General features: G+C 34.5%; 1 protein-coding gene across 1 annotated transcript in view; it reads left to right on the top strand.

The window, feature by feature from the left end:
- LOC150088423 (uncharacterized) overlaps nt 1-21,732 on the top strand; it is a 291,584-nt gene that overhangs the window by 206,491 nt on the left and 63,361 nt on the right. The window contains exons 25-27 of the mRNA XM_090370152.1: nt 7,079-7,243; nt 14,517-14,708; nt 18,577-18,813. Of these exons, the coding sequence (XP_090226278.1) occupies nt 7,079-7,243; nt 14,517-14,708; nt 18,577-18,813 (594 nt within the window). The remainder of the gene's footprint in view (nt 1-7,078; nt 7,244-14,516; nt 14,709-18,576; nt 18,814-21,732) is intronic.

The raw sequence follows: 21,732 nt of genomic DNA, 5'->3' as shown, positions 1-21,732 counted from the left end.
AAATATTGCTTTTGCTTCTATCGTAAGCAAACTTGTTTTTTTTTTTTATTTTCTATCCAAACAGTTGACAGCCATTGCATCTCTTCCAATTCTTTGTGTCTTAATCTAATGGATTTTAATTACACTTTGAGTTGTTCCTGCTATGAAAGTTGTTTTTATTTTCTCTGCATTCTTTGTAATTCTCGACATTGCCTCATTTAGGGCTGTAGCACATGCAATATCACATGGTCTTTCATTTCGCTCAAAGCGTTTCAGTTTCATATTTTTTCGCTATCGACAGTGGCAGACTGGCCATAAGGCTTACTGGGGAAACCCTGATGGGCCAGAGGCCGGTGTGATTTTGTCCATAAACCATAGTATGAGGCCACTATAAATTATCCCGGGCAAGAATTTTTGATCCAGTCCGCCTCTGTTTATCGATATTGCTTTTTTTTTTTTTTTTTTCTCTCCGAATCTGCAGTGTCTTCACCAGGACGCTTTCTTTTCACACCTTTTAAGTATTTTACTCATTTTTAGGGAATAAAGCACAATTACAAAACGAGGTGGCACCTTTGATACACATAAACAAAGCTGCGCACGTGTAGCAACTGAATAAACAACACCGAAAAGGCTGAGATACACTATTAACACCTCACATTTTACTAAAGCACATTTCTAGGGGATACTACCATAAAACAATAAAAACAATTTCCAGTTGCGTTTCTACTAGTGGAATCTGTTATAAACTGGTAGTAAACTCTATCTAATTGCATTTGTGATTATACCGATAGCTGGAATTGTGTTGGTTTTTATGTTATTATGGTGAAATGTGTTTCCCCTTCACTAATATAAAACATAAATACATTTTCAGAATCTTCTCTTCATTCCTATCGTGTTGTGTTCAGTTGGGGTGATTCCGCGTTCGACTGCCATTTCTTGTAAACACAAAGGCGAATCGTGCATAAGCGAATTCGGTTCGTGTTATATAAGATATTGTTCCCCTATTTATAAATTGTGTATGATCAAATTCGTGTAATGTAAACACGTGTTATACGAGGACTGACTGTACTGTGACCTCCTATGAGTAGCCATCAGTAGTTGCTTATTGAAAAAAAATGGGTAGTGGTTGTATATGTATATATTTTAATGTTTATTTCTATAGTTTCATTTTTATTTATGTGGTTAACTATTTACTTCTTATTTTTACTTTTATTTTTTTTCTGATATTTTATTCCTTTTTTTGTAATATGTGTATATATGCGTATTGTGATAGCTTTACACTAGGAATAACACTAGATAATTGTTCTTAATGCAAAATTTTAGGAAACTGGATAAAAACCTGGATTCATTATGGCATAGACCATAAAGTGCTGGAAGGGGCATGTAGGCCCATGCTAACCACAGCACACCCCACAGTTCCTGTGTATTTGATGGTACCAGGGACCAAGGACACTAGTTGCCTGGCTCCTGGTACCGAGTGCCTGCTCCACAACATGCCACATGTGTTCAGCTGAACTGAGATTGGGAGAATTTGGCAGCCATGGAAGGATGGAGTAGGCATTGAACATTCAAATGCCATTGAACTCCTGTAATATGGAGTGTTGTCTTGTTGAGAGATGCCTTGGCAAGGTGGTCATGACCTTGTGACTACCACCTTCTGTGAAGGTGGTCACCACAAACAGGTGCACATGATCAGAAATGATGGAACTGTGTAAGTTATCTGTGAGGAACTGATTAATGGACACTATAGGGTTTGAGAACCTTGTGTGCGTGTGTGTGTGCACCACACTTGTCCAAAATCTGCAGATAAAGGAGTGAATGAATGGATGATATCGGAAAGTGGGTTTTTTTTTTTTTTTTTTGGCAGATGCTGTATAAGCTTGCTTTCTTGCATCATATTTCTCTACTAATGCTAATACTAAAGGAACCACTAGGTGACTAGGTCACAATGTAATGATTTGAAATTTACTCAAAAATGTTTAGGCCACATCTTGAGTACTGTATACAGGTCTGGAGGCCTCATTTCAAGAAAAATGTAGAGCTGCTGGAATGGGTACAGAGAAGGGCAACAAGATTAGTGAATGGAACAAAGGGTTGCTCTTACGAAGAAAGGCTTAAGTTTTGCGAATTACAGAGTCTGGAGACTAGGCACCGGCGAGGTGATCTGATAGAGGTTTATAAGGCTTTGAATGGTTTGAGCATGCTCAATGCCAATGGGATTCTTCATCTTGCTCAGAATAATCAGCTCAGAGGGCATAAATTCAAATTGAGGAAGGACGGATGTCGGATAGATGTGCGGAAATTTGCCTTTGGCCAGCGGGTGGTTGGTTGGTGGAACCGACTTCCATCACTTGTTGTTGAAGTTGATAGCCTAAACAAATTTAAGGCTCAACTGGACAGGTATTTCGAGCGAACGGAGGGGTGAAATGGGAGTGGTGTGTTTTTTTGTTTTTTTTTTGGCTGATGCTGAATAAGCTTGCTTTCTTGCATCATATGCCTATGCTAATGTAACTACCATCAGAGGTAAAGGGAAGGGTTTTTGCCTTTGTGAAGGTGACTACAGTGGTCTCAGACGGTTTTTAAATTCTATACAGTGGAACCAACATTTGATGTTACTAACACCAAATTCTAAATGGGAAGCATTCAAGGAATTAATCTTATAGTTACTACTCTTTTCATACCAACTAAGAAATATTGTTCAAGGTTTAGGCCTAAATGGATGTCAGATGAACTAATGAGACTCTTGGAAGAGAAAAATGCATGAAATGCATATAAATTATTAGGCAACATAGAAGCCTATGGTAGATTTCACTTGATTACAGAATATCTTATTCTGTAATCAAGTGAAAAGGACGTTAGGCAAGCAAAGGCAGATTACAAGAAATCTTTGGAAAAGGATGCAAAGAAAAACAACAGACTTCTTTACTTATATAAACTCTAGAACAAAGGGGGTAAATCAGATTTGTCTACTTGATATTGATGATCCTGCTCAGGTAGCTGACAAACTGAATGAGTATTTTGTATCTACCTTCTCACCATGAGGAATTGTGTAGGGAAGTGGAAGCCAAAAATTTATCAAACTCTAACAGGGAGCTAAATGATTTTGTAATAACTTAAGAGCAAAGGGTAGGAGATATTGTCCCCTTTGGGGACAATAGATAATGGGGGTCCCCACAAACTGAAGATTTGCAAATGTATCCTCCAATTCACAAAGGATTATCAAAGGGTGACACAAGTAATTGCAGACCTGTTAGTTTAATTTCTGTTCTAGGGATAGTAATGGAGTCAATGGTTAAAGAAGCAATGCAGGATCATCTAGACAAGACTGCAGACAAATGGGATGCAAAATAAGTTTCCACGATTTTTTTTAAGTTTGCACTGGCCAGCAAAAACTTATGTAAAGTCAAATTTCCATAAGTTGAGTATTACTTAAGCCGGGGAGTGGCTGTATACTGTTTCTAACTAACTAAATCTTGTTTTTACTGCTTTCTGATCAATTAAAGTATTCAACGGGGAATATAGTCAGTCCTTGTATAACATGTGTTTAAACTACACAAATTCAATCGTACACAATTTATAAATAGGGGAACAGTGTTTCATATAACACAAATTGAATTTGCTTATGCACGGTTCACCTTTGCATTTACAAGAAATGGCATTCGAATGCTGCGAATCACCCCATCTGAATGCAATGCTTACTGCATTGTTTACTGAGTTTTTTGTATGCACACTACTTTGTTTGTGTATATCAAGTGAGCCTCTTCATCTTGTTCTTTTTATACTGTAATTGCGCTTTATTACTTAAAAATGAGTCAAATAAAAATGAAGCGTGCTGATGAAGATACTGCAGGTTCAGAGAGAAAAAGAAAAGCAATATCAATATAGGAAAAATATGAAATTGCGAAACACTTTGAGCGGAATTAAAGAATGTGATCTTGTGTATGCTACAGGCCTAAATGAGGCAATGCTGGGAACAATTAGTAAGAAAGCAGAGAAAATAAAAGCATCTTTTATAGCAGGAACAACTCAAAGAGTAACAGAATCCATTAGATCAAGACAAAGAAATTGGACCAAAAAAGATCAAACAAAGAAGAGATCAGGAACAAGTTTGCTTATGATAAAAGCATTAGCAATATTTGAACACCTCAGAAATAAAGCTGAAAACCCTCGAAGTGCCTCGCTTTACTGCCAGTAGTGGCTGGTTTAATAATTTCTGTAAACGTAATGCAAAATTATCAGGTGAAGCTGCGAGTGCAGATGAAAGGCATTTCCGCTAATACTAAAAAAACTAGTTGAGGAAGAGAGCTATACACTAAACCAAATTTTCAACTTTGATGAAACAGGATATATTGGAAAAAAATGCCATCACAAAAATATATATCTCAAGAGAGGAAACATGAGCTCCAGACTTTGTGGCTGCTAAGGATAGATTGACTGTTATGTTAGGAGCAAATGCCAACTTGAAACTGAAGCCTGTTGTTGTTTATCATTCAGCCAATCCACGAGCATTATAAGGGATTGTAAAGTCTACCCTGGGTGTTTACTTTAGGAGTAGCAGAAGAGGGCGGATGACAGGGAAGATCTTTGCTGGTCTTCTACTGGATGTGTTTCAAAGCTACTGCAAAAATAAAAATTTAGATTTTGATATTTTAATTGTTATGCTCAGCCTTTGCTGAACTGTCACCAAACATCAAAATCCTGTTTTTACCCCCTAACACAACATCTCTTATCCAGACACATGACCAAGGAGTAATTGCTGCTTTTAAACACTATTATACAAAACTTGCATTTTAAGATGTTGATAGTTGAAACAGAGGGCAAAATTGCACCAACAGTCATGGACTTCTGGAAGCGATTCAGCATTAGTAGAGGCATTTGATGCAAGAAAGCAAGCTTATGCAGCATCAGCCAAAAAAAAAAAAAAAAAAAAAAAACCACTTCCACTTCACCCCTCTGTTTGTTCAAAATACCTGTCCAGCTGAGCTTTAAACTTATTTAGGCTATCAACCTCCACCACAAGGGATGGAAGTCTGTTCCACCAACCAACCACCCGCTGGCTAAAGGCATAAAGAATACAATTGACATAATTGTGGAGGTTTGGAACAAAGTGACAAGACTGCTTGCATGGTATTTGGAGCCTCTTTTACCAGATTTTATTCACGATTTTAAAGGCTTAGATCCTGCAAAGAGGCTTCCTAAATTAAAAGCACATTGTGTTTCCCTCACAAAGCAGGTTGGTTTTGAGAAACTGGAGGGAGAAGACTTAGAGTTGCTTCAGTCCCATGAAAAAGAACTTTCAACTGAAGAACTGCAACAACTTGTTGCTGAAGGGCAGGTGGAAGTGGAGAAGATGATGGTGATGATGGATATTTTGTAAATACAGGTTATTGTAAATATAGTTATCAAGATTTGTTTTGTTTTATTTTATTTTAATTTTATTTTACTCCATGAAAGGTTGGTGAAAAAACGCTAAGAACGTAATATGAATATACACAACCTCAGAGGCCTATTTGAGGAGCCAGAAAGCACATCTGAAGTACAGCCACAAATGCTTGAGCTTATGCTCACATTACAAATAGTACTGTTATCTACTAGTTGACCTAAGTTGTTTGTTGATATCCTTCAAATAAATGTCATAACCAAAAAGGTGAATCCATCATTTTGTTTCATCTGAGGCACCACTGTGAAAGCTGTTTCAATACCATTACTCTGTCATTGGCTTCTATTAGCAAATATATGTCAATCTGTGACTAATGTATCAAGTGTATTCTTTAGTGTAATTTGGAAATTGAATGCAGAGATGTAAGCATCTTTGCATTCAATATCCATCTTTCATGATGTTTTGTACCTTCAGGATGGTACTAGAAAGCACATCTGAAGTACAGCCACAAATGCTTGGGCTTATGCTCACATTACAAATAGTACTGTTATCTAAAATAAATAAATAAATTTTCTGTTTATACTCCGGGACGACCATGGTCAGAGGAGTTCACAAGGTACAGAGAATACAAGAAACAGCACCGTATTCAGCAGTCACGGGCTTGAACCCAGATCACTCAAGGCATGTGTACTTAGGCACCCATGCACCTGACCACTCAGCTACGGTGGCCTTAATTGACCTAAGTTGTTTGTTGATATCCTTCAAACAAATGTCATAACCAAAAAGGTGAATCCATCATTTTGTTGCATCTGAGGCACCACTGTGAAAGCTGTTTCAATACCACTACTCTCAATCATTGGCTTCTATTAGCAAATATATGTCAATCTGTAACTAATGTATCAAATCTAAATGAGTAGCCCAGGGGTTTATAGAATTAAAACTTCCAATTAAATATAACAAAAGTTGTATATACCTTTAATAGTTATTAGCCATGAAGTGCAAGGAAGCCCTTTGCTTTTGTTATACCAGCCAAAAAAATAAATAAAATAAAATTACTACCTGTGTCATTCCTTCTACACCTAGGTACCTATCCAGCTGACCTTTAAATTCCCCCAAGCTGTCAGTGTCAACTGCCTATAGAGGAAGGGCAGTTGATGCTGCCTGCTTGGAGAAAGTTTCATTCCCCAAAACTGGGCTGCATTTGCTTTTTAATACTATGATTGTAAAGGTTGTGGAGTTGATTTGAAATATGTAATTGAAATAACTTAAACTTTGCATATCCCTGCATTCAGTTTTTGTCATTGAGGATGTTTTGTTTGGTCCCTCCAATAACAGCAACTGAAAGACAGCCATAAAACCTTTTACTGCCATATGCCTAAGCTTTAATAGCCAACTTTCAGCCATTGTTATTAATGGGACTGAAGTGTTCTCAAAGATTGAAATGAAATTCAAAGATACAAACACTTTCAAATTATTTCAGGCATTGCATTGAAATGTGACCTAAAAGAGGTGTTAGGTCTATTATATATGTAAATGAAAAATTCTTGGAATGAAGGATATGTATATGCAAAAGGGGTATGTGTTTTTTTTTTTTCTCTCTCTCTCCTCTTCTAACAATGCATGTAACCAAATCCAAAATAATATTGTATTTTAAAGCCAAGATATATAAATTAATTTTTCGTTGATGTATTTACAACTTAAAATGTATTATCATTTTAGTACCAGTTTGTGACCAGCCTCAAGCAGTAGGCATGTGCCGTATGCAAATGATTCGTTGGTTTTATAATAAAGATACATATCAGTGTGAGCAGTTTTTATACAGTGGCTGTGGTGGTAACAGCAACAATTTTGAAACAAAAGAAGATTGTGAAGTAAAATGTCCTGGTAAGTTTAATTGTGTTTAAATAAATTGTTTGTTTCATTATTATTTATATATTATTTTAATATAGTCTGTCTGTTATACATAATTTCTCAAAACATATTCTAGTATTGATTATGAAACAAAATGAATTTGTTTCATAATCAATACTTAATAATTTGTTTCATATGCAGCTGAAACAACTGTTTTACCAAGGGCTTACTATATTTGCAGTGCCAAAATCATGATTCTTGTAGAATTCTTTTCACATCTGTCACAAAAATTTGATAGTAATATTGTTGAACATTTAATAAGATTTTTTTTTTTTTTTTATAAAGCTGAAATAGACTTAAAGCCATTGATAATGAGACATTAAATGAAACCAGCAAATAGTAAAATAAAGATCATGCTTATCCTGTCTTGCCAAAATTCTTTGAATAAATTTGAAACCATATCAATGTAGTTAAATTTTATCGGAATATCACTTATAATTATTTTGTGGGTAACCTTGAGTTCCAGGAATGAATTAATGCGATATGGAGTAATGAGATTCTGAAAATTTATTTATGCTTTTTATATGATTGAATATTTCATGGAAGGGGGAACACATTTCACCATAATAATGTGAAAACCCACAGAATTCCAGCTGTCGGTACTATAGCAAATGCAAGAAGATAGAGTTTACTACCCGTTTATAATTGATTACACTAAGAGAAAAGACCAATAAACTGGAAACAGCAAATTTGTTTTTATTGTTTTGTGGTAGTGACCTCCAGAAATATGCTTCAGAAAAATATCACAAAGGTGATAACTAAATGAGTCAACAGCAGGGATTCACCAAAAGTAATGGAAACATTGAAAATTTGCATCTAACATAATAGTAGGGTTTTCCCAGCAAAAGCTCAAAAATACCATGTTATGCAAGATTTCCAGCAATTCTCAAACCGTGTTAGAGCGAAACCTCATTGAAGTACCGTGTTGTGAGAGGATTTCCGCAATTTATCAATCGTGTTAGAGCAAAACCATGTTGTAGAAGTACCGTGTTATATGGGGGTTGCCTGTACTTATATAAACTCTAGAAGGAAGGTAATGAATCAGATTGGTCCACTGGATATTGATGGTTCAACTGTTGATGATCCTGCTCAGGTGGCTAACAAACTAAATGAGTATCTTGCATATACATTCACACATGAGGAGTTATTCAGGGAGGTGAATTAAACTCTGGCAGTGAGCTATATGATTTTGTAATAACTTAGAGGAAAGTGGAGGAGAAATTGTTGAAGATAAACATAAAAAAGGCACCCAGGGTGGATGGAATCTATCCAGTTATATTAAAGGAGGCAGCAAAGGAAGTAAGCAAACTCTTAGCCATAATTATCAGAGCTTCCTTGGACTCAGGGGAGTTATCCATGGACTGGAGATGTGCAAATGTGATCCCAATTCACAAAGGAGGATCAAAGGGTGACACAAGTAATTACAGACCAGTTAGTTTAACTTCTGTTCCAGGGAAATTAATGGAGGCACTGGTTAAAGAAGCACTGCAGGATTATCTAGACAAGACTTCAGTTATAGCTCAGACAAAGCATGGGTTTCTTAAGGGGAAGCCTTGTCTGACCAATTTGATTAGATACTATGATGTGGTCACAAAGGAACTGCATGCAAAGAATAATTTTCATATTATATTTGGATCTTAGAAAGGCTTTTGATATGTTGCACATGGAAGATTGCTGCACAAATTGGAGCAATGTGGCATTGGAGGCAAATTGCTGCTGTGGAAAAAGGGATAGTTGAGTGGGAGAAGACAGAGTGGTAATCAATGAACACTGCTTTTCGTGGACTAATGTTATTAGTGGAGTTTTTTTTTTTTTTTTTTTGATTTGGTAGTTATTGGCGCATTGGCTTCTGTGGCCATATTGCACCTCCCAAGGTTTTTGCAGTACTTTGATCCAAGCCCGAGGCGGGAATCGAACCCGCGACCTTTGGGTTGCCGGGCAGGTACTTTACCCACTCGGCTAGCCCGGTCGGCTTATTAGTGGAGTACCCCAAGGTTCAATGTTGGGTCCATTGTTGTTTTCTGTATTTATTAGTGACATTGATGATGGTTTATCAAGCTTAATGTCCAAGTTTGCAGATGATACCAAGGTCAGCAGAGTTGTTAATGACAGCATGCTGCTGCAACAGGATCTAGAAAAGTTGAGACGATGGGCTGAGAGGTGGCAACTGAAGTTTAACATTGACAAATGTAAAGTACTGCATGTGGGTAGCAGTAACCCCAGAGTAACATATCAACTGTGTGTTATCCCTGCTAGAAAAATTCCTGCTAGGAATTTTTCTAGCAGGGATAAGGAGGTGATTATCCCCTTATATAAGGCAATGGTCAGGCTACACCTTGAGTACTGTATACAGGTCTGGAGGCCTCATTTTAAGAAGAATGTAGAGCTGCTGGAAAGAGTACAGAGAAGGGCAACATGATTAGTGAATGGAACAAAGGGTTGCTCTTATGAAGAAAGGCTTAAGTTTTGCAAATTACAGTGTCTGGAGACTAGGCACCTGTGAGGTGATCTGATTGAGGTGTATAAAGCCTTGAACGGTTTGAGCATGCTCAGCGCTGATGGGATTCTTCCTCTTGCTCAGAATAATCGCCTGAGGGTGCATAAATTCAAATTGAGGAAAGACAGTCGTAGGATTCATGTGCAGAAGTTTGCCTTTAATCAGCAGGTGGTTGATTGCTGGAAAAAACTTCCATCTGTTGTTGTAGAAGTTGATAGTTTAAATAGATTCAAGTCAGAACTAGACAAACATTTGGAGCAAGTGGATGGGTGAAACGAAGGGTTTTTTTTTTTTTTTTTTGGCTGATGCTATATAAGCTTGCTTTCTTGCATCATGTGCCTTTACTAATGCTAACTCTAAAGGGTTTAGAGACCTACTCTTATCACAAAAAAAAAAAAATCCCTTATAGTTTAATTTTTATTGTTATTTTTATGCTTATTGAGACATGTTTAGGTTACCACAGTTTGAATACCAAGAATAGCATTGCAATGTAGTACAGTGCTGTCTTAGCACAGTGTCTTGACCTATCTTAGCAATACAAATAATGAGTCTAGTATGTCACTAAATTTGGCTCACTAGCATTAACATAGTGGATTACTTTTCATTAGCACAGTAGTATATTGATTTTGTTATGCTTTTTTGTGTCATAGCTCCCAATTAACAGGTATGTTCATCATGACCTCCCCTACTTTAAGGTTACTGTCATTATGTATACACTAATAATAAAAATATGGGGCCATTATAGGATAATCACTTAAGCAAAATATTGGTTATTCTGATGAAGTATAAAGTATTATAGTAGCACATGAGACAGAATTATAGAATGACTCTTTCTGTTTCAAGTGAAAAGTTGTGTAAAGCATATTTTGCAAGTTTAAATGCAGATAAGTATTGGCTGCCACATTGTAGAACTTATATGATAGATGATTATATGAAACATCATATAGAATACAAAAGTTCAGTCATAAAGTGACTAAATATGCATTTTTACATAAACAGGCCTTAGAATAGTCAAACACATTACTAAAACTGCAACAAAATCATGCAGAAGCATACGGAAGAAACTGTTTATCATGATTGCAGTATATGTGGTATTGCATCAGGATGGTTTCCTAGTTAAGCTGCAGGCATTTTACCTATGTTCATAAAAGTTGGTGTTCAGCTGCAGTTAAAATGATGCTCTGCTTGTTGAAACTTTCCATGTTATTGTGGTATGTGGAGTGATGAATCGGGGCATAAGCTATTGCAGTCTGGTGGAAGAATCTGGGTCCGGGTCTGGCGACAGCCAGGAAAACACTCACATATGGACTACATTGATCCAACTGAGAAGTACAGTATTGGAAATATGGTGTGGAGATGCCCTTCATGGTGCACTGTTGAACCATTTGATTTTTGTACATGGTATGCTAAAATGATTGTCATAATATGATATTCTGTTAATCATAATATAAGTTTTGAAGACAATTTCTCTATGCCAGTTAGCAAGTGCTTTCCCTAATTATATCATTTTATTTTAAATAATGCTTTCTGACGTAAAGTCATTTCTGACTTGCGTGATGACCTGATTTGAAGAGAATAGCCTGCTACTGCTGAAACAGCACAATTAACCATGGATATTGACTTCATGAGCTCGCTAAAAGATTTCCTGTTTGAGGAATGTGACATATTTACTTTGAAACTTATCAAAATTTTCAATGGTAAAGTTTGTAGTCTGGCCTATCTAATGTATTAAAGGTCAAAGATAGACCTAAATCATTAAAATTGTTTTTTGTCACATATACAAATGCCACTTGGTATCATAGTATTTTAAAAACGAATACATATATATTATACATATGATATTATATTATACGTATATACTATAGAACCTGGATAATAAGTTTTCCAAGGGACTGGAGGTTTAGAACTTCTTACATGGGAAAATGGCTTAAGGATATGAAATATTAACTACACAAATAAAAATGAAAAGATACATAAGTTAAAGATGATTTTTAAGTACTATTTCAGAATTTATAAATATTTTACTATGTCTATGGGAAACATTTTTTTAAACTAAGGATTTCTAATTGCTTAACATTCTGTTTGTTAAACTCATTACCAAGTTGGAGAAATGAGCTCCCTTTTAGTTTCAACACACCTTAAAAGGTCAATTACAATAAGACAGAGCCATAATCCACTAAACAATTCAGAACTGTTTACAATCATCAGAACTTAACTCTTAATGTGGTCGACATATCCAATTATGGATATTGATGAAAATAATTGCAATATGTCACTTCCATTATATCAAAATGTTTATACTAAAAAGGTTTTAGCACTGAAAGTCTGACTATAGAAAATTCACGGATCGAACAAGTTAGTGCCAAGCATCATTTCACTTCATAGTAAACCATCGAAGTAAGTGAAATGGCATGGCATCGTTTCTATTATATCTCATATTGTGAATGCCTTCATACCACCTCTGGGTGGTGGTATCCGCCTAGAATAAGTAACATTAGTCTTCTCCATTGGCGAAGCATTGCTAATTGGAGGTAGTGCAATATCACGGCAACTCGTTGTGAAGGCATTCACAATATGATACATGTATATCAAAAACTATGCCATTTCACCTACTTCGGTGGTTTACTATGAACTAAAATGATGCTTGGCACTAACTTGTTCGATTACCAAATGGTTATATTGTTTAATATTAAAAATAAATAATTTCTATATTTAAAAAACGTATTAAGTGGGAAAACATCATTATAATAATACTGTGTATTCTTTATCACAAACTTTTTATGCAAGAAAAATTTTTAACCGGGAAACTTAAGTGGAAAAATAATACATTACAACATATAGAGTTGAAATTGGGACTTAAGAAACCAAACCTAGTACAGGGGAAAACTTTTTATGCCAGAATTTCTTATCCAGGTTCTACTGTATTATACATATATATTACATGTGCTTTTTTCTTTTGGAATATTGTAAGGATGTATAAGCATTGTTTAAAGTTCGAAATGAACATAAAAATTAAAATTATTTTTAAATTAAAACAATTAATTTAAAATTCAATTTTTATTTTCTCTTATGTTTATTTACATTTTTCAGCACAAATATTTTACACCCCCCCCAAATGATATGCAAAACAGTCATAACTCTCAGTTTGCATACCACTCAATTTCTTTAGTCTTCTTGTATGCAGGATGATTTGTAACTGCATTTTCCTATTCAGATATGTTTGTAGAGAAAAGTAATTGTTGGAAAGCATTCATGTTTAGTAGGTACAATATAGAGACAATGTAGATAGTGGTTATACAAAAAAAAAAAAAAAAAAGTATAATTGTAGAAGTTACCACAAAAGAAGTATGTGGCATTGATTCCAGAGTTTGGATAGTCTTTTCTTTAATTGAGGTGTAACAGGATCAAGGAAGAAATTGCTCGATGTGTTGTCCTTTGTAGTCCATAACATGTTAACATATAAGTATCTGGCTCGATGTTGATAATATTGTATGTTATGCTTGCTATCATGTGTATTAGGATATCAGTGTTATTAAGGTTATAACACTGAGTTCCTAATATGTCAGAAAGTCTGAAAAACTAAAATGGGGGTTTCATATCAGGTGACCATTCATAGAGAAATTAGGCTGATAAATCCTCTCTTTGCTAAAATATGTCAGAAATAGTTTTGTTATGATATGCGATTATATCATGATATGCAGAACAGCACAATTTAGCAATAAAGTGATTGTGTAACAACATCCACACCATTGGAGAGAGCTGGAATGGCAGGCCAAAACTTAATGGTAATCATCAATTATAGAATGTTTGAGGCTGTTGTGTGAACCTGTTCCAAAAAATTCAGACCATTGAGGAATTATTCCATAAAGCATTATTGGTCTGATGACTCAAGAGTATGACTTTAAGTGAGTACAGTGAGACTTTCTGAATTGTGTGAGAATTGACTTTAGTACAATTCTGCACTTGTGGGTATTAGTACCTTCAATAAAGTGGAAATGGGCTTTATCTGCTAATTAAACATTCCATGGCCATCAATTATAAACTTAACTGCTCTGTATAAGAAACTGCTCTGCAGATATTATTTCAATTTCCAGATTACTAAGGAGAATTAACCCCAGGGGCTCACCATCTGGTGAGTATGGGCTTGGTACACCCAGGGTCCTGAGATGGATATCATCATCATTCTTTTTCTTGATGATTCACTTCTACTTCTTTCTCTCTCTCTCTCTCTCTGGGTAATTCAGAATTATTTTATTTATTGTTATTATTTTTTTTCACTGGTGCAACATAAGCCTCAGGCTTCTTTGCACCATACAGCTAATAATAATAATTTGTTGACACAATTTCTTGTGCATTTGTTAATACATTGTCTTCTAGTTTATTAAAGTTTATATTCAGAAGTGGGTTTCTGTCCATACCCACATCTTATGCTAATTAAATCTGTTTCTCTGAACATTCTACTTAATTTTCCTGACATATTCAGACTTCAGCTCTCTTGCTTTTTTTTCAATCTGTATGTAAATTTCTCCTATGTATTATTGTATTTTCACATGCCATTTATGATGGTAAAGATGGTAAAATAAAAAAAAAAAAACATGGTAAAGAAACAGTAGTATCATAATATTATGTCAAACCAGATGATAAAAATTGCCAGTTTATTTGCTTTCATTTTTTGTTTACTTGTTTATATGTCATATTTGTGTTTTGTTGAATTTGATCACAGATAATTTTGCTTTCTTCTGCTTGTAGACCTGATTATTTGTCCATGGGAAAAAGTTGGTGATCTTGATATTGTTCTGTGTAGTCGCTCAAAAGCTTGTTTCCTTGCCTCTTGTCCTGGAGTTCCTGAAGCCACATGCATAGTGGATCCTTGTAGCTGCTCTCCTTATTTTGTGGGACCAGATGGAAATCCAGTTAAGACCTGTGAACTGGCTTCCTCAGGTAATTTTTGTTTTAAATTTAACCCCAACCCTATTCCTCAAAAACTTTTTATGTAGTAGAATTAAGACTGTTTTGATTATGACTATTAGATTCTCATATAATTTATAAAAAAAAAATATGCTAAATTGCTTATCATCCAGTCAGAAATGAGCTCTATAATTTATTCTGTTCATTCCTTCACAAAGTTTTAACCATTTTGAAGTGGATGATATGAAACTTCTCCCCTCCCTTTTAACAATAAGCACTCTTTATAGTACTGCGAATAAATGTTCTTTCATTGGATTGGTTGGGAATGTGGGCTGTAACTTGTGTCCTGAGTGCTAAAATTCATGAGTGTAAGTAATTTTATTAATTTTATTGTGTGTTATCTACAAGCAGTACACTGGGAAAAACTAATATTTCTTTTTATATTTTAATAAGAAAAAAATTCATTGCATTATTGAAAATATAGGAACTTCGACAAGTTGGCAATGGTAGTACTTGTTTTTCGATTATTGGAAAACAAGTTAGTAATTTTGAGTCTGTCTAAAGTCTAATGAAAATTTGCCACGGAAATAAACAAAATAATTAATAAAACAAGAAGTTTAGGAAACTACTTAAACAAATTCATTTGGAGAAAAGGCGAAAATAGCCAAAGCAAAAATTAGCTCTCTTTAACAATTTTTAAGCCTCCTTATATTTTAACCTGTGGAGCTGAGAACTGGGTAAAAAATAAAAGAATTGATCAGAAATTAGATTAGTTTTAAGAAAAATAAATGGAACTAAGTGACATTAAATGGCAGTATCACATTATAAATAGGGAAATAGAAAAAAAAAATTCTCGGTAACAAATATCCAATAAAATAAATAAGTGAAGCAAACTTAAAAAATGGTATGAGCATGTAGAAAGAATATAAACAGTGAAATTAACTAAACAGATATTCAAAGTAAATGGAAATAGGCCTAGAAGCAGATTGAAAGGAAGGTGGATCAGTGGTAAGGTAGTAAGTGGTAGGATCAATGGTAAAGTGGATCAACAAGTATTAGAGGAAAAAGGCTTATTCTGGCTAGGGCTAAAGGTCTAACAGGAAACAGGATAGTATGAAGAAAAAGATTGAAGGGAAAGCTGATAATTCAGGACTGATTTGTGCTATCATGGTTACTTTTTTATTCACCAAGTATAGCAGACTTGGATGACAATAATGATGATTAAAACAGGAGTTTAAAAAAAAATAGAAAAACTTGAGAACTTGTACAATTCAGTCAAATACTGTATATAAATAAATTTATAAACTAATATAGATATATATCAGTGGTGCTAGTAGATAATACTAGTAGTTTAGTGCAAAGAAAAAAGAATATATATTTTTTTACCGAGAGAGAGAGACTTGAGTTCTATAAATTGCAATATCTGAAAACTCTACATCTGCATGTAGATGTATAATGCCAATCTATGGCAACTATTCTCCCATATGATCTTTCTCTGGACATTATTAAAATGTCCTAAAAATGGTTGCATAATTAAAATACCAACCCCTATTCTTCTGTTATCTCTGAAAACTCTACATCTGCATGGAGATGTAAGTGAACTGTTTATACTTTAAAAGAGTTGAGTAAACTAAGTGCAATGATATTTCTTTTTTTCTCAGATGAAACACATAAGTAGCACAATCTGAAAATGGAGGATTTCAGAATATATATGTGGAAATAAAAATTTGAACAGCCAAAATGTAGTGAGTGTCTTACAGTATTACAAGAATTTCTTTCAGGCAGAGAGTTGCTAACTGTTGGAATAAACTTTCACTTACTGTTGTGAAAGTAGGATCTGAATTAATTTAAATTACAGAACAAATTATTGGAAAGGATGGGCAAGACATGTAATATTGCATTTTTTTTTAGAAAATTTCTGTATAATCTTTGCTTCTTTTAATCACTTACCAATACTAATACTGCTAATAACAGGACCTTTATCTGTTAGAATCCTAGTTGTTAATCACTAGGTGTATTCTATGGCTAATTTATTTGGCAGATAGGAGGTTTAAGAAATTGCTGTAAGCTTTCCGTTAATGCAGATACAGTGAATCTTATGATGAAATGAAGAGGAAAAATATTAAATATTTTATTTGAAGAGATTGGAACATGTTGTCAAATGGAGCTTATTTAATCAAATAGATAAATATTTCTATATTTATTGAAATGCTTCATTCCCCTAAATAAGATGTGCACCACATTTTTGAGACAAATTTTTAATAAGTTTTAAGAGTCCTCCATGTTATATAACTTATTGTATGCTGTTTACTCTCATTGCCACCAGTTCTTTTACTCATATATATATATATATATATATATATATATATATATATATATTTTTTTTTTTTTTTTTCCTTTTCTGTTGATCATGTTGTTCAGTAACACTTCAAAATGCTAAGTGTTTAATTAGTATTTCCAATCTGTGTTGTTAAAGAATGTTAATTCTGCAAATGTTTATAATCAGGGGCTTTCCTAGGGTATGTGGTGCCCAGATGTCAATTGAAATTTGGTGTGCCCCCTTTAAAATTTTCTTCATATGTGTATGTAAGTTTCAGGTTTTCAGGCACCCCTAGAATGTGGTGCAGGTGCAGTGGTGCAGCCCTTTCACCCTTGAGATGGCTTGCCCCTGTTTATAATACAAACAAAACATCTGAAAACAACCAGAGAATGGAGTTGCAAGATTATGGACAATAAATTGGACAACAAAGTGTGAATTGTCAAAGTACAGATCAAAATCCAAATACATTTAATGGAGAAAACATGAGCTTGACTGCCTGCTTTTTTGGTATTTTCTCTACAAGATTAACTTATTATTATTTTATTCTTATTATTTTATGTAATTAGGTCCTATATTTTATACAATTGGGTCATTAGTCAAAATTTGGAAATGAGAAACTTGGGCACAATGAAAACACCAAAGCAATTAGTACAAAGTGTCTGTGGTAATATTCCACTAAAAAATAAAATGAAATAAAAAATAAACAAGCACAGATATTGTACAGGATATTTTGACAAACAGCCCAAGAGGATATCTCCCATACAGGAATAAAAGTAAAGGTTTTTTATTTATTTATTTATTTATTTGTGTGTACATGTGCAGTAAGCATCAGATTAATGATTGCAAAAAGCATTCTACTAAAACAACCTTGTGCTATTAACTCTTTCTCTTTTTTTTTTATTTTCTTCCATTTTGTGATATAACTTTCTGTTATGTTAGTACCTTTACTCATTTGCAATTTGAGTTTTCTCATGACCTTTAAGTTTTTTTGTATTATTTTTCTCCAGTAAAAGAATTGATTCAATTCATATGATAAAAATATTTGGCTTGCATTTCCAGTCTGTGATGTATGAATGCTGATTCCTCTGAAGTGTGCCACCTCTGTAGCCAGGTGGGCAGGAGCAGCAGTGCGTAGCACACACTTCTTGATTAGACCGGGGTTCGACCCCGTGACCACCAAATATGGAGGATGCAGAAAGGTCAGGGAAAGACCACCGAAGCAATATGGCCTTAGTTGCTAATGCTCCTAAAAACCAAATAACATCCTCTGAAGTGTGAGAATGTTCTTATGCTGTTCACAGTTATGAGAATTGAAACATAGGAATTTATTGGCAAATCAATTGTTGATTATCATTTTAATTTCTTGTAGCATATTGATACACAAAACTATAAATTTAGTGTATCAATATGATAAGTGTTCATGTTATCTGGATAAACTTTGTAATTTTGTTAAGTAATTTAATAATATTATATTAGCTTTCATTTAAATATGTGATTATTTTCTACATTTGTTTATTAAATGGTTTACAAATTCTTGGTGGTTACTTAAATATAGTCACATATTTTATATCATTATTGCAGAAGTAATTGAAGTAGTGACTCCTGCAGTTCCCCAGTACACTCGCTGCCAGAGTATGTATGAAAACCATATTTCTCAAATCATGCCCCTATATGTTCCTCAATGTGATGAGAAAGGAAACTTTTTGCCTGTTCAGTGTGTTGCAGATGGACGTGGTGAGGAACACTGTTGGTGCGTTGATGAAGCAGGTATCAAGCTTCATCATTCGCAAATATTTCCAAAAGGAAAAGGTTTTTGTGGTGCGTTGATCTATATATTACATTTGTAGATCTGTAAATATACCTAAATAAGAATTAGTTGTTTAGAGAAATTGTAAACGTAAATTTTCACATAATTATCATGCTTGTTTTGGCTTGTGTACAAACAGAATTATCTGTCAAAAAATTTTCCTAAAAAATTTTAGGAAAACAAGTTTATAATAATATATGGATTTTTATTTTGTCAGGATGAGTACCCTGTTATCATCAAAGAAGCCAACTGTCAAAAGTTAACATTTTAATATTTAAAGGTCATAATGAGGATGAAAACCATTTTCTGAAATGGCTATGCTATATTCACAATCCAACAACAAAATATTTATTAATTGCTTAATTAAACTATTTATTAATGAGCTTACACAATCACTATACTGTAATTTAATGTGTCATATGAGGACTATCATGAAAGTTCATTTATTGTAGACTAAATTATATTATATTTAATGTAGGTGTAGCATGAGTCAGTTTGTGCCAGTATTATGAATAATAACTATCGTAATAGAATGACAAAACATTATAGGGTTTTTTTTTTTTTTAAGTTAAAAATTGCTACAGAAACAGTTGATTATAAACAGCCAAAATTGCTAATGTGGCAAAGATCAAATCAATATTGCTACTTTAAGACCCTCATTTAACTACAGTCTGTGACTTATGAAAACATCCTCTTCTTTTGGGAATCTAGTAGGTAGCTTACACCTTTGTGCATAAGCAGATTTAGGGGATAGCTATGTCCCCCCCACCCAAATGGGATTATAAACAACATCATAGAAACGGCAGACTAGACTATTATAATTGACATGAGAACTTGTGCTCCCCCCCCCAGAAAATTTCTGAATTCACCTATGCCTTTGTATATACTCTAATACACTTTGCAGCTGGTGATATATGTATGTATATGTATATAATAACTCCCAAACAGGAAAGATTATTGGAGCCTCTAGTATTCTAACCTTGAATGAGTAGAGAAGTGAGAAGGTACTTTGACTTTTTTAATTACTAGAATTATCATGAAACATAAGTGATATGTAAACAGATAAAGAAATAAATGGTTTTGGTTCCACTTTTTTTTTAGTTATTATTGGACAAAAGCCTCTAAACCCTTTCTGCATATCTCTTCATAACGTTGCAGCCCATTCTTAGTGAATTTGATTCCAGAACACTGTATAATGGTGTGTATTTCATTAAATACAAATAAAATGTACATATTCTACTCTTCTTCTTCCAGAAAATGCCAGAAATGGTTATTGATGAAGTTGAAAATGATCAAAGATGAAGCTGGTTCTAATTACCATCATTTTTTAAAACAATGCAGACAAGAATGTTACATGGAAAAAGTTTTTTGATAGAGAATAGCTCCAATTTCAGACACAGCATGGGTTTGGTAAGGGGGCAAACCTTGTTTGACCAATTTGATTGGATAATGCAATATGGTCATAAAGGAACTGGATGCAAAAAAGAATTTTGATATCATATACTTGGGATTTCAGAAAAGATTTTGATACTATTGCACATAAGACTGCTGTACAAATTGGAGCAGTGTGGCATTAAGGGCAAGTTGCTGCTATGGATAAAGGGATGGTTGAATGGAAGACAGTGGTAATCAGTGTTTGGTGTTGGGCCCATTATTGTTTTCTGTATTTATCAATGAAACTGATGAAGTAATTTCAGGCTATCATGTCCAAGTTTGAAGATTATACAAAGGTTGGCAGCAGAGCCATGCTGGGGGTGAGGCGAACGAGGCTCTTGCCTCAGATTAAAAGCTGAAAGGGCACCAAAAGAAAGATTTAAATGATTGCCAATGTTGCCATGATTAACAGTGAGGTGCAATTTTTCATTCTTGCCTCAGGTACTGGTTGGCAGGGTGGTTAATGACAGTATGCTATTGCCTGAGAAAGGGCAGTTGAAGTTTAATATTTATAAATGCAAAGTACTGCACATGGGTAGCAGTAACCTCAGACTAACATACAAACTGTGGCACTACACTCAGGGTAGATGAAAATGATCTGGGGTTGATTGTGCAGTCAGATATGAAGTTCTCTGAGCAATGCAGACAAGCTTCCAGGACAAATGGGTTTTTGTCAATGATATACAAGAATTTTGCTAGCAGGGATTAGGAGGTGATTATCCTATTGTACAAGGCAGTGGTCAGGTCACATCTTAAGTACTGAATATAGGTCTGGAGGCCTGATTTTAGGATAATGTAGAGCTGCTGGAATGAGTACAGTGAAGGGCAATGAGATTGGCGAGTAGAACAAAGTGGTGCTTTTACAAGAAAGGTTCTGCAAATTGCAGCATTTGGGGACTAGGTACCTGCGAGGTGAGTTTTGAGGTGTTTAAGGCTTTGAATAGATTGAGCAAGTTCAATACTAATGGGATTCTTTCTCTTGCTCAGACTACACACACTTGAGGGGGCACAAATTAAAATTGAGGAAGGATGGTTGCAGAACAGATATGTGGAAGTTTGCCTGTAGCCAACAGGTGGTTGATTACTGAAACACACTTCCATCTCTTATTGTGGAAGTTGATAGCTTAAATAAATTCACTGAAGAACTAGACAAAATATTGGAGGAAATTAATAGGTGAAATGAAAGGCATCTCTTTTTTTCCTTTTTTTTTTTTTTTGGCTGATACTGTATAAGCTTGCTTTCTTGCATCATTTGCCACTGCTGATGCTAATGCCAATTTGGTGTACCTGCAGTAAAAACAGAAAAACCTACACAGTTATTTCTATATTGAAGTTTTCGTGATGGTTAAAGCATGCATTCCAAGAATGGTGGTGTACCAACTATTCTGATGATATTCAGTGCAGTCATAATTCCTGGATATTTTTAACAATGCACACCTAAATGGAGGAAGGGGTTTTTTTTTTTTTTTTTTTATCCCAGGAAGACATTAAAAAAC

This window comes from Mastigoproctus giganteus, chromosome 3 (assembly GCF_048544385.1).
Source record: "Mastigoproctus giganteus isolate SK-2022 chromosome 3, ASM4854438v1, whole genome shotgun sequence".
Lineage (NCBI taxonomy): Eukaryota > Metazoa > Arthropoda > Arachnida > Uropygi > Thelyphonidae > Mastigoproctus > Mastigoproctus giganteus.
The sequence above is the reverse complement of the archived record's forward strand: the minus strand, read 5'-3'. Positions and strand labels throughout refer to the sequence as shown.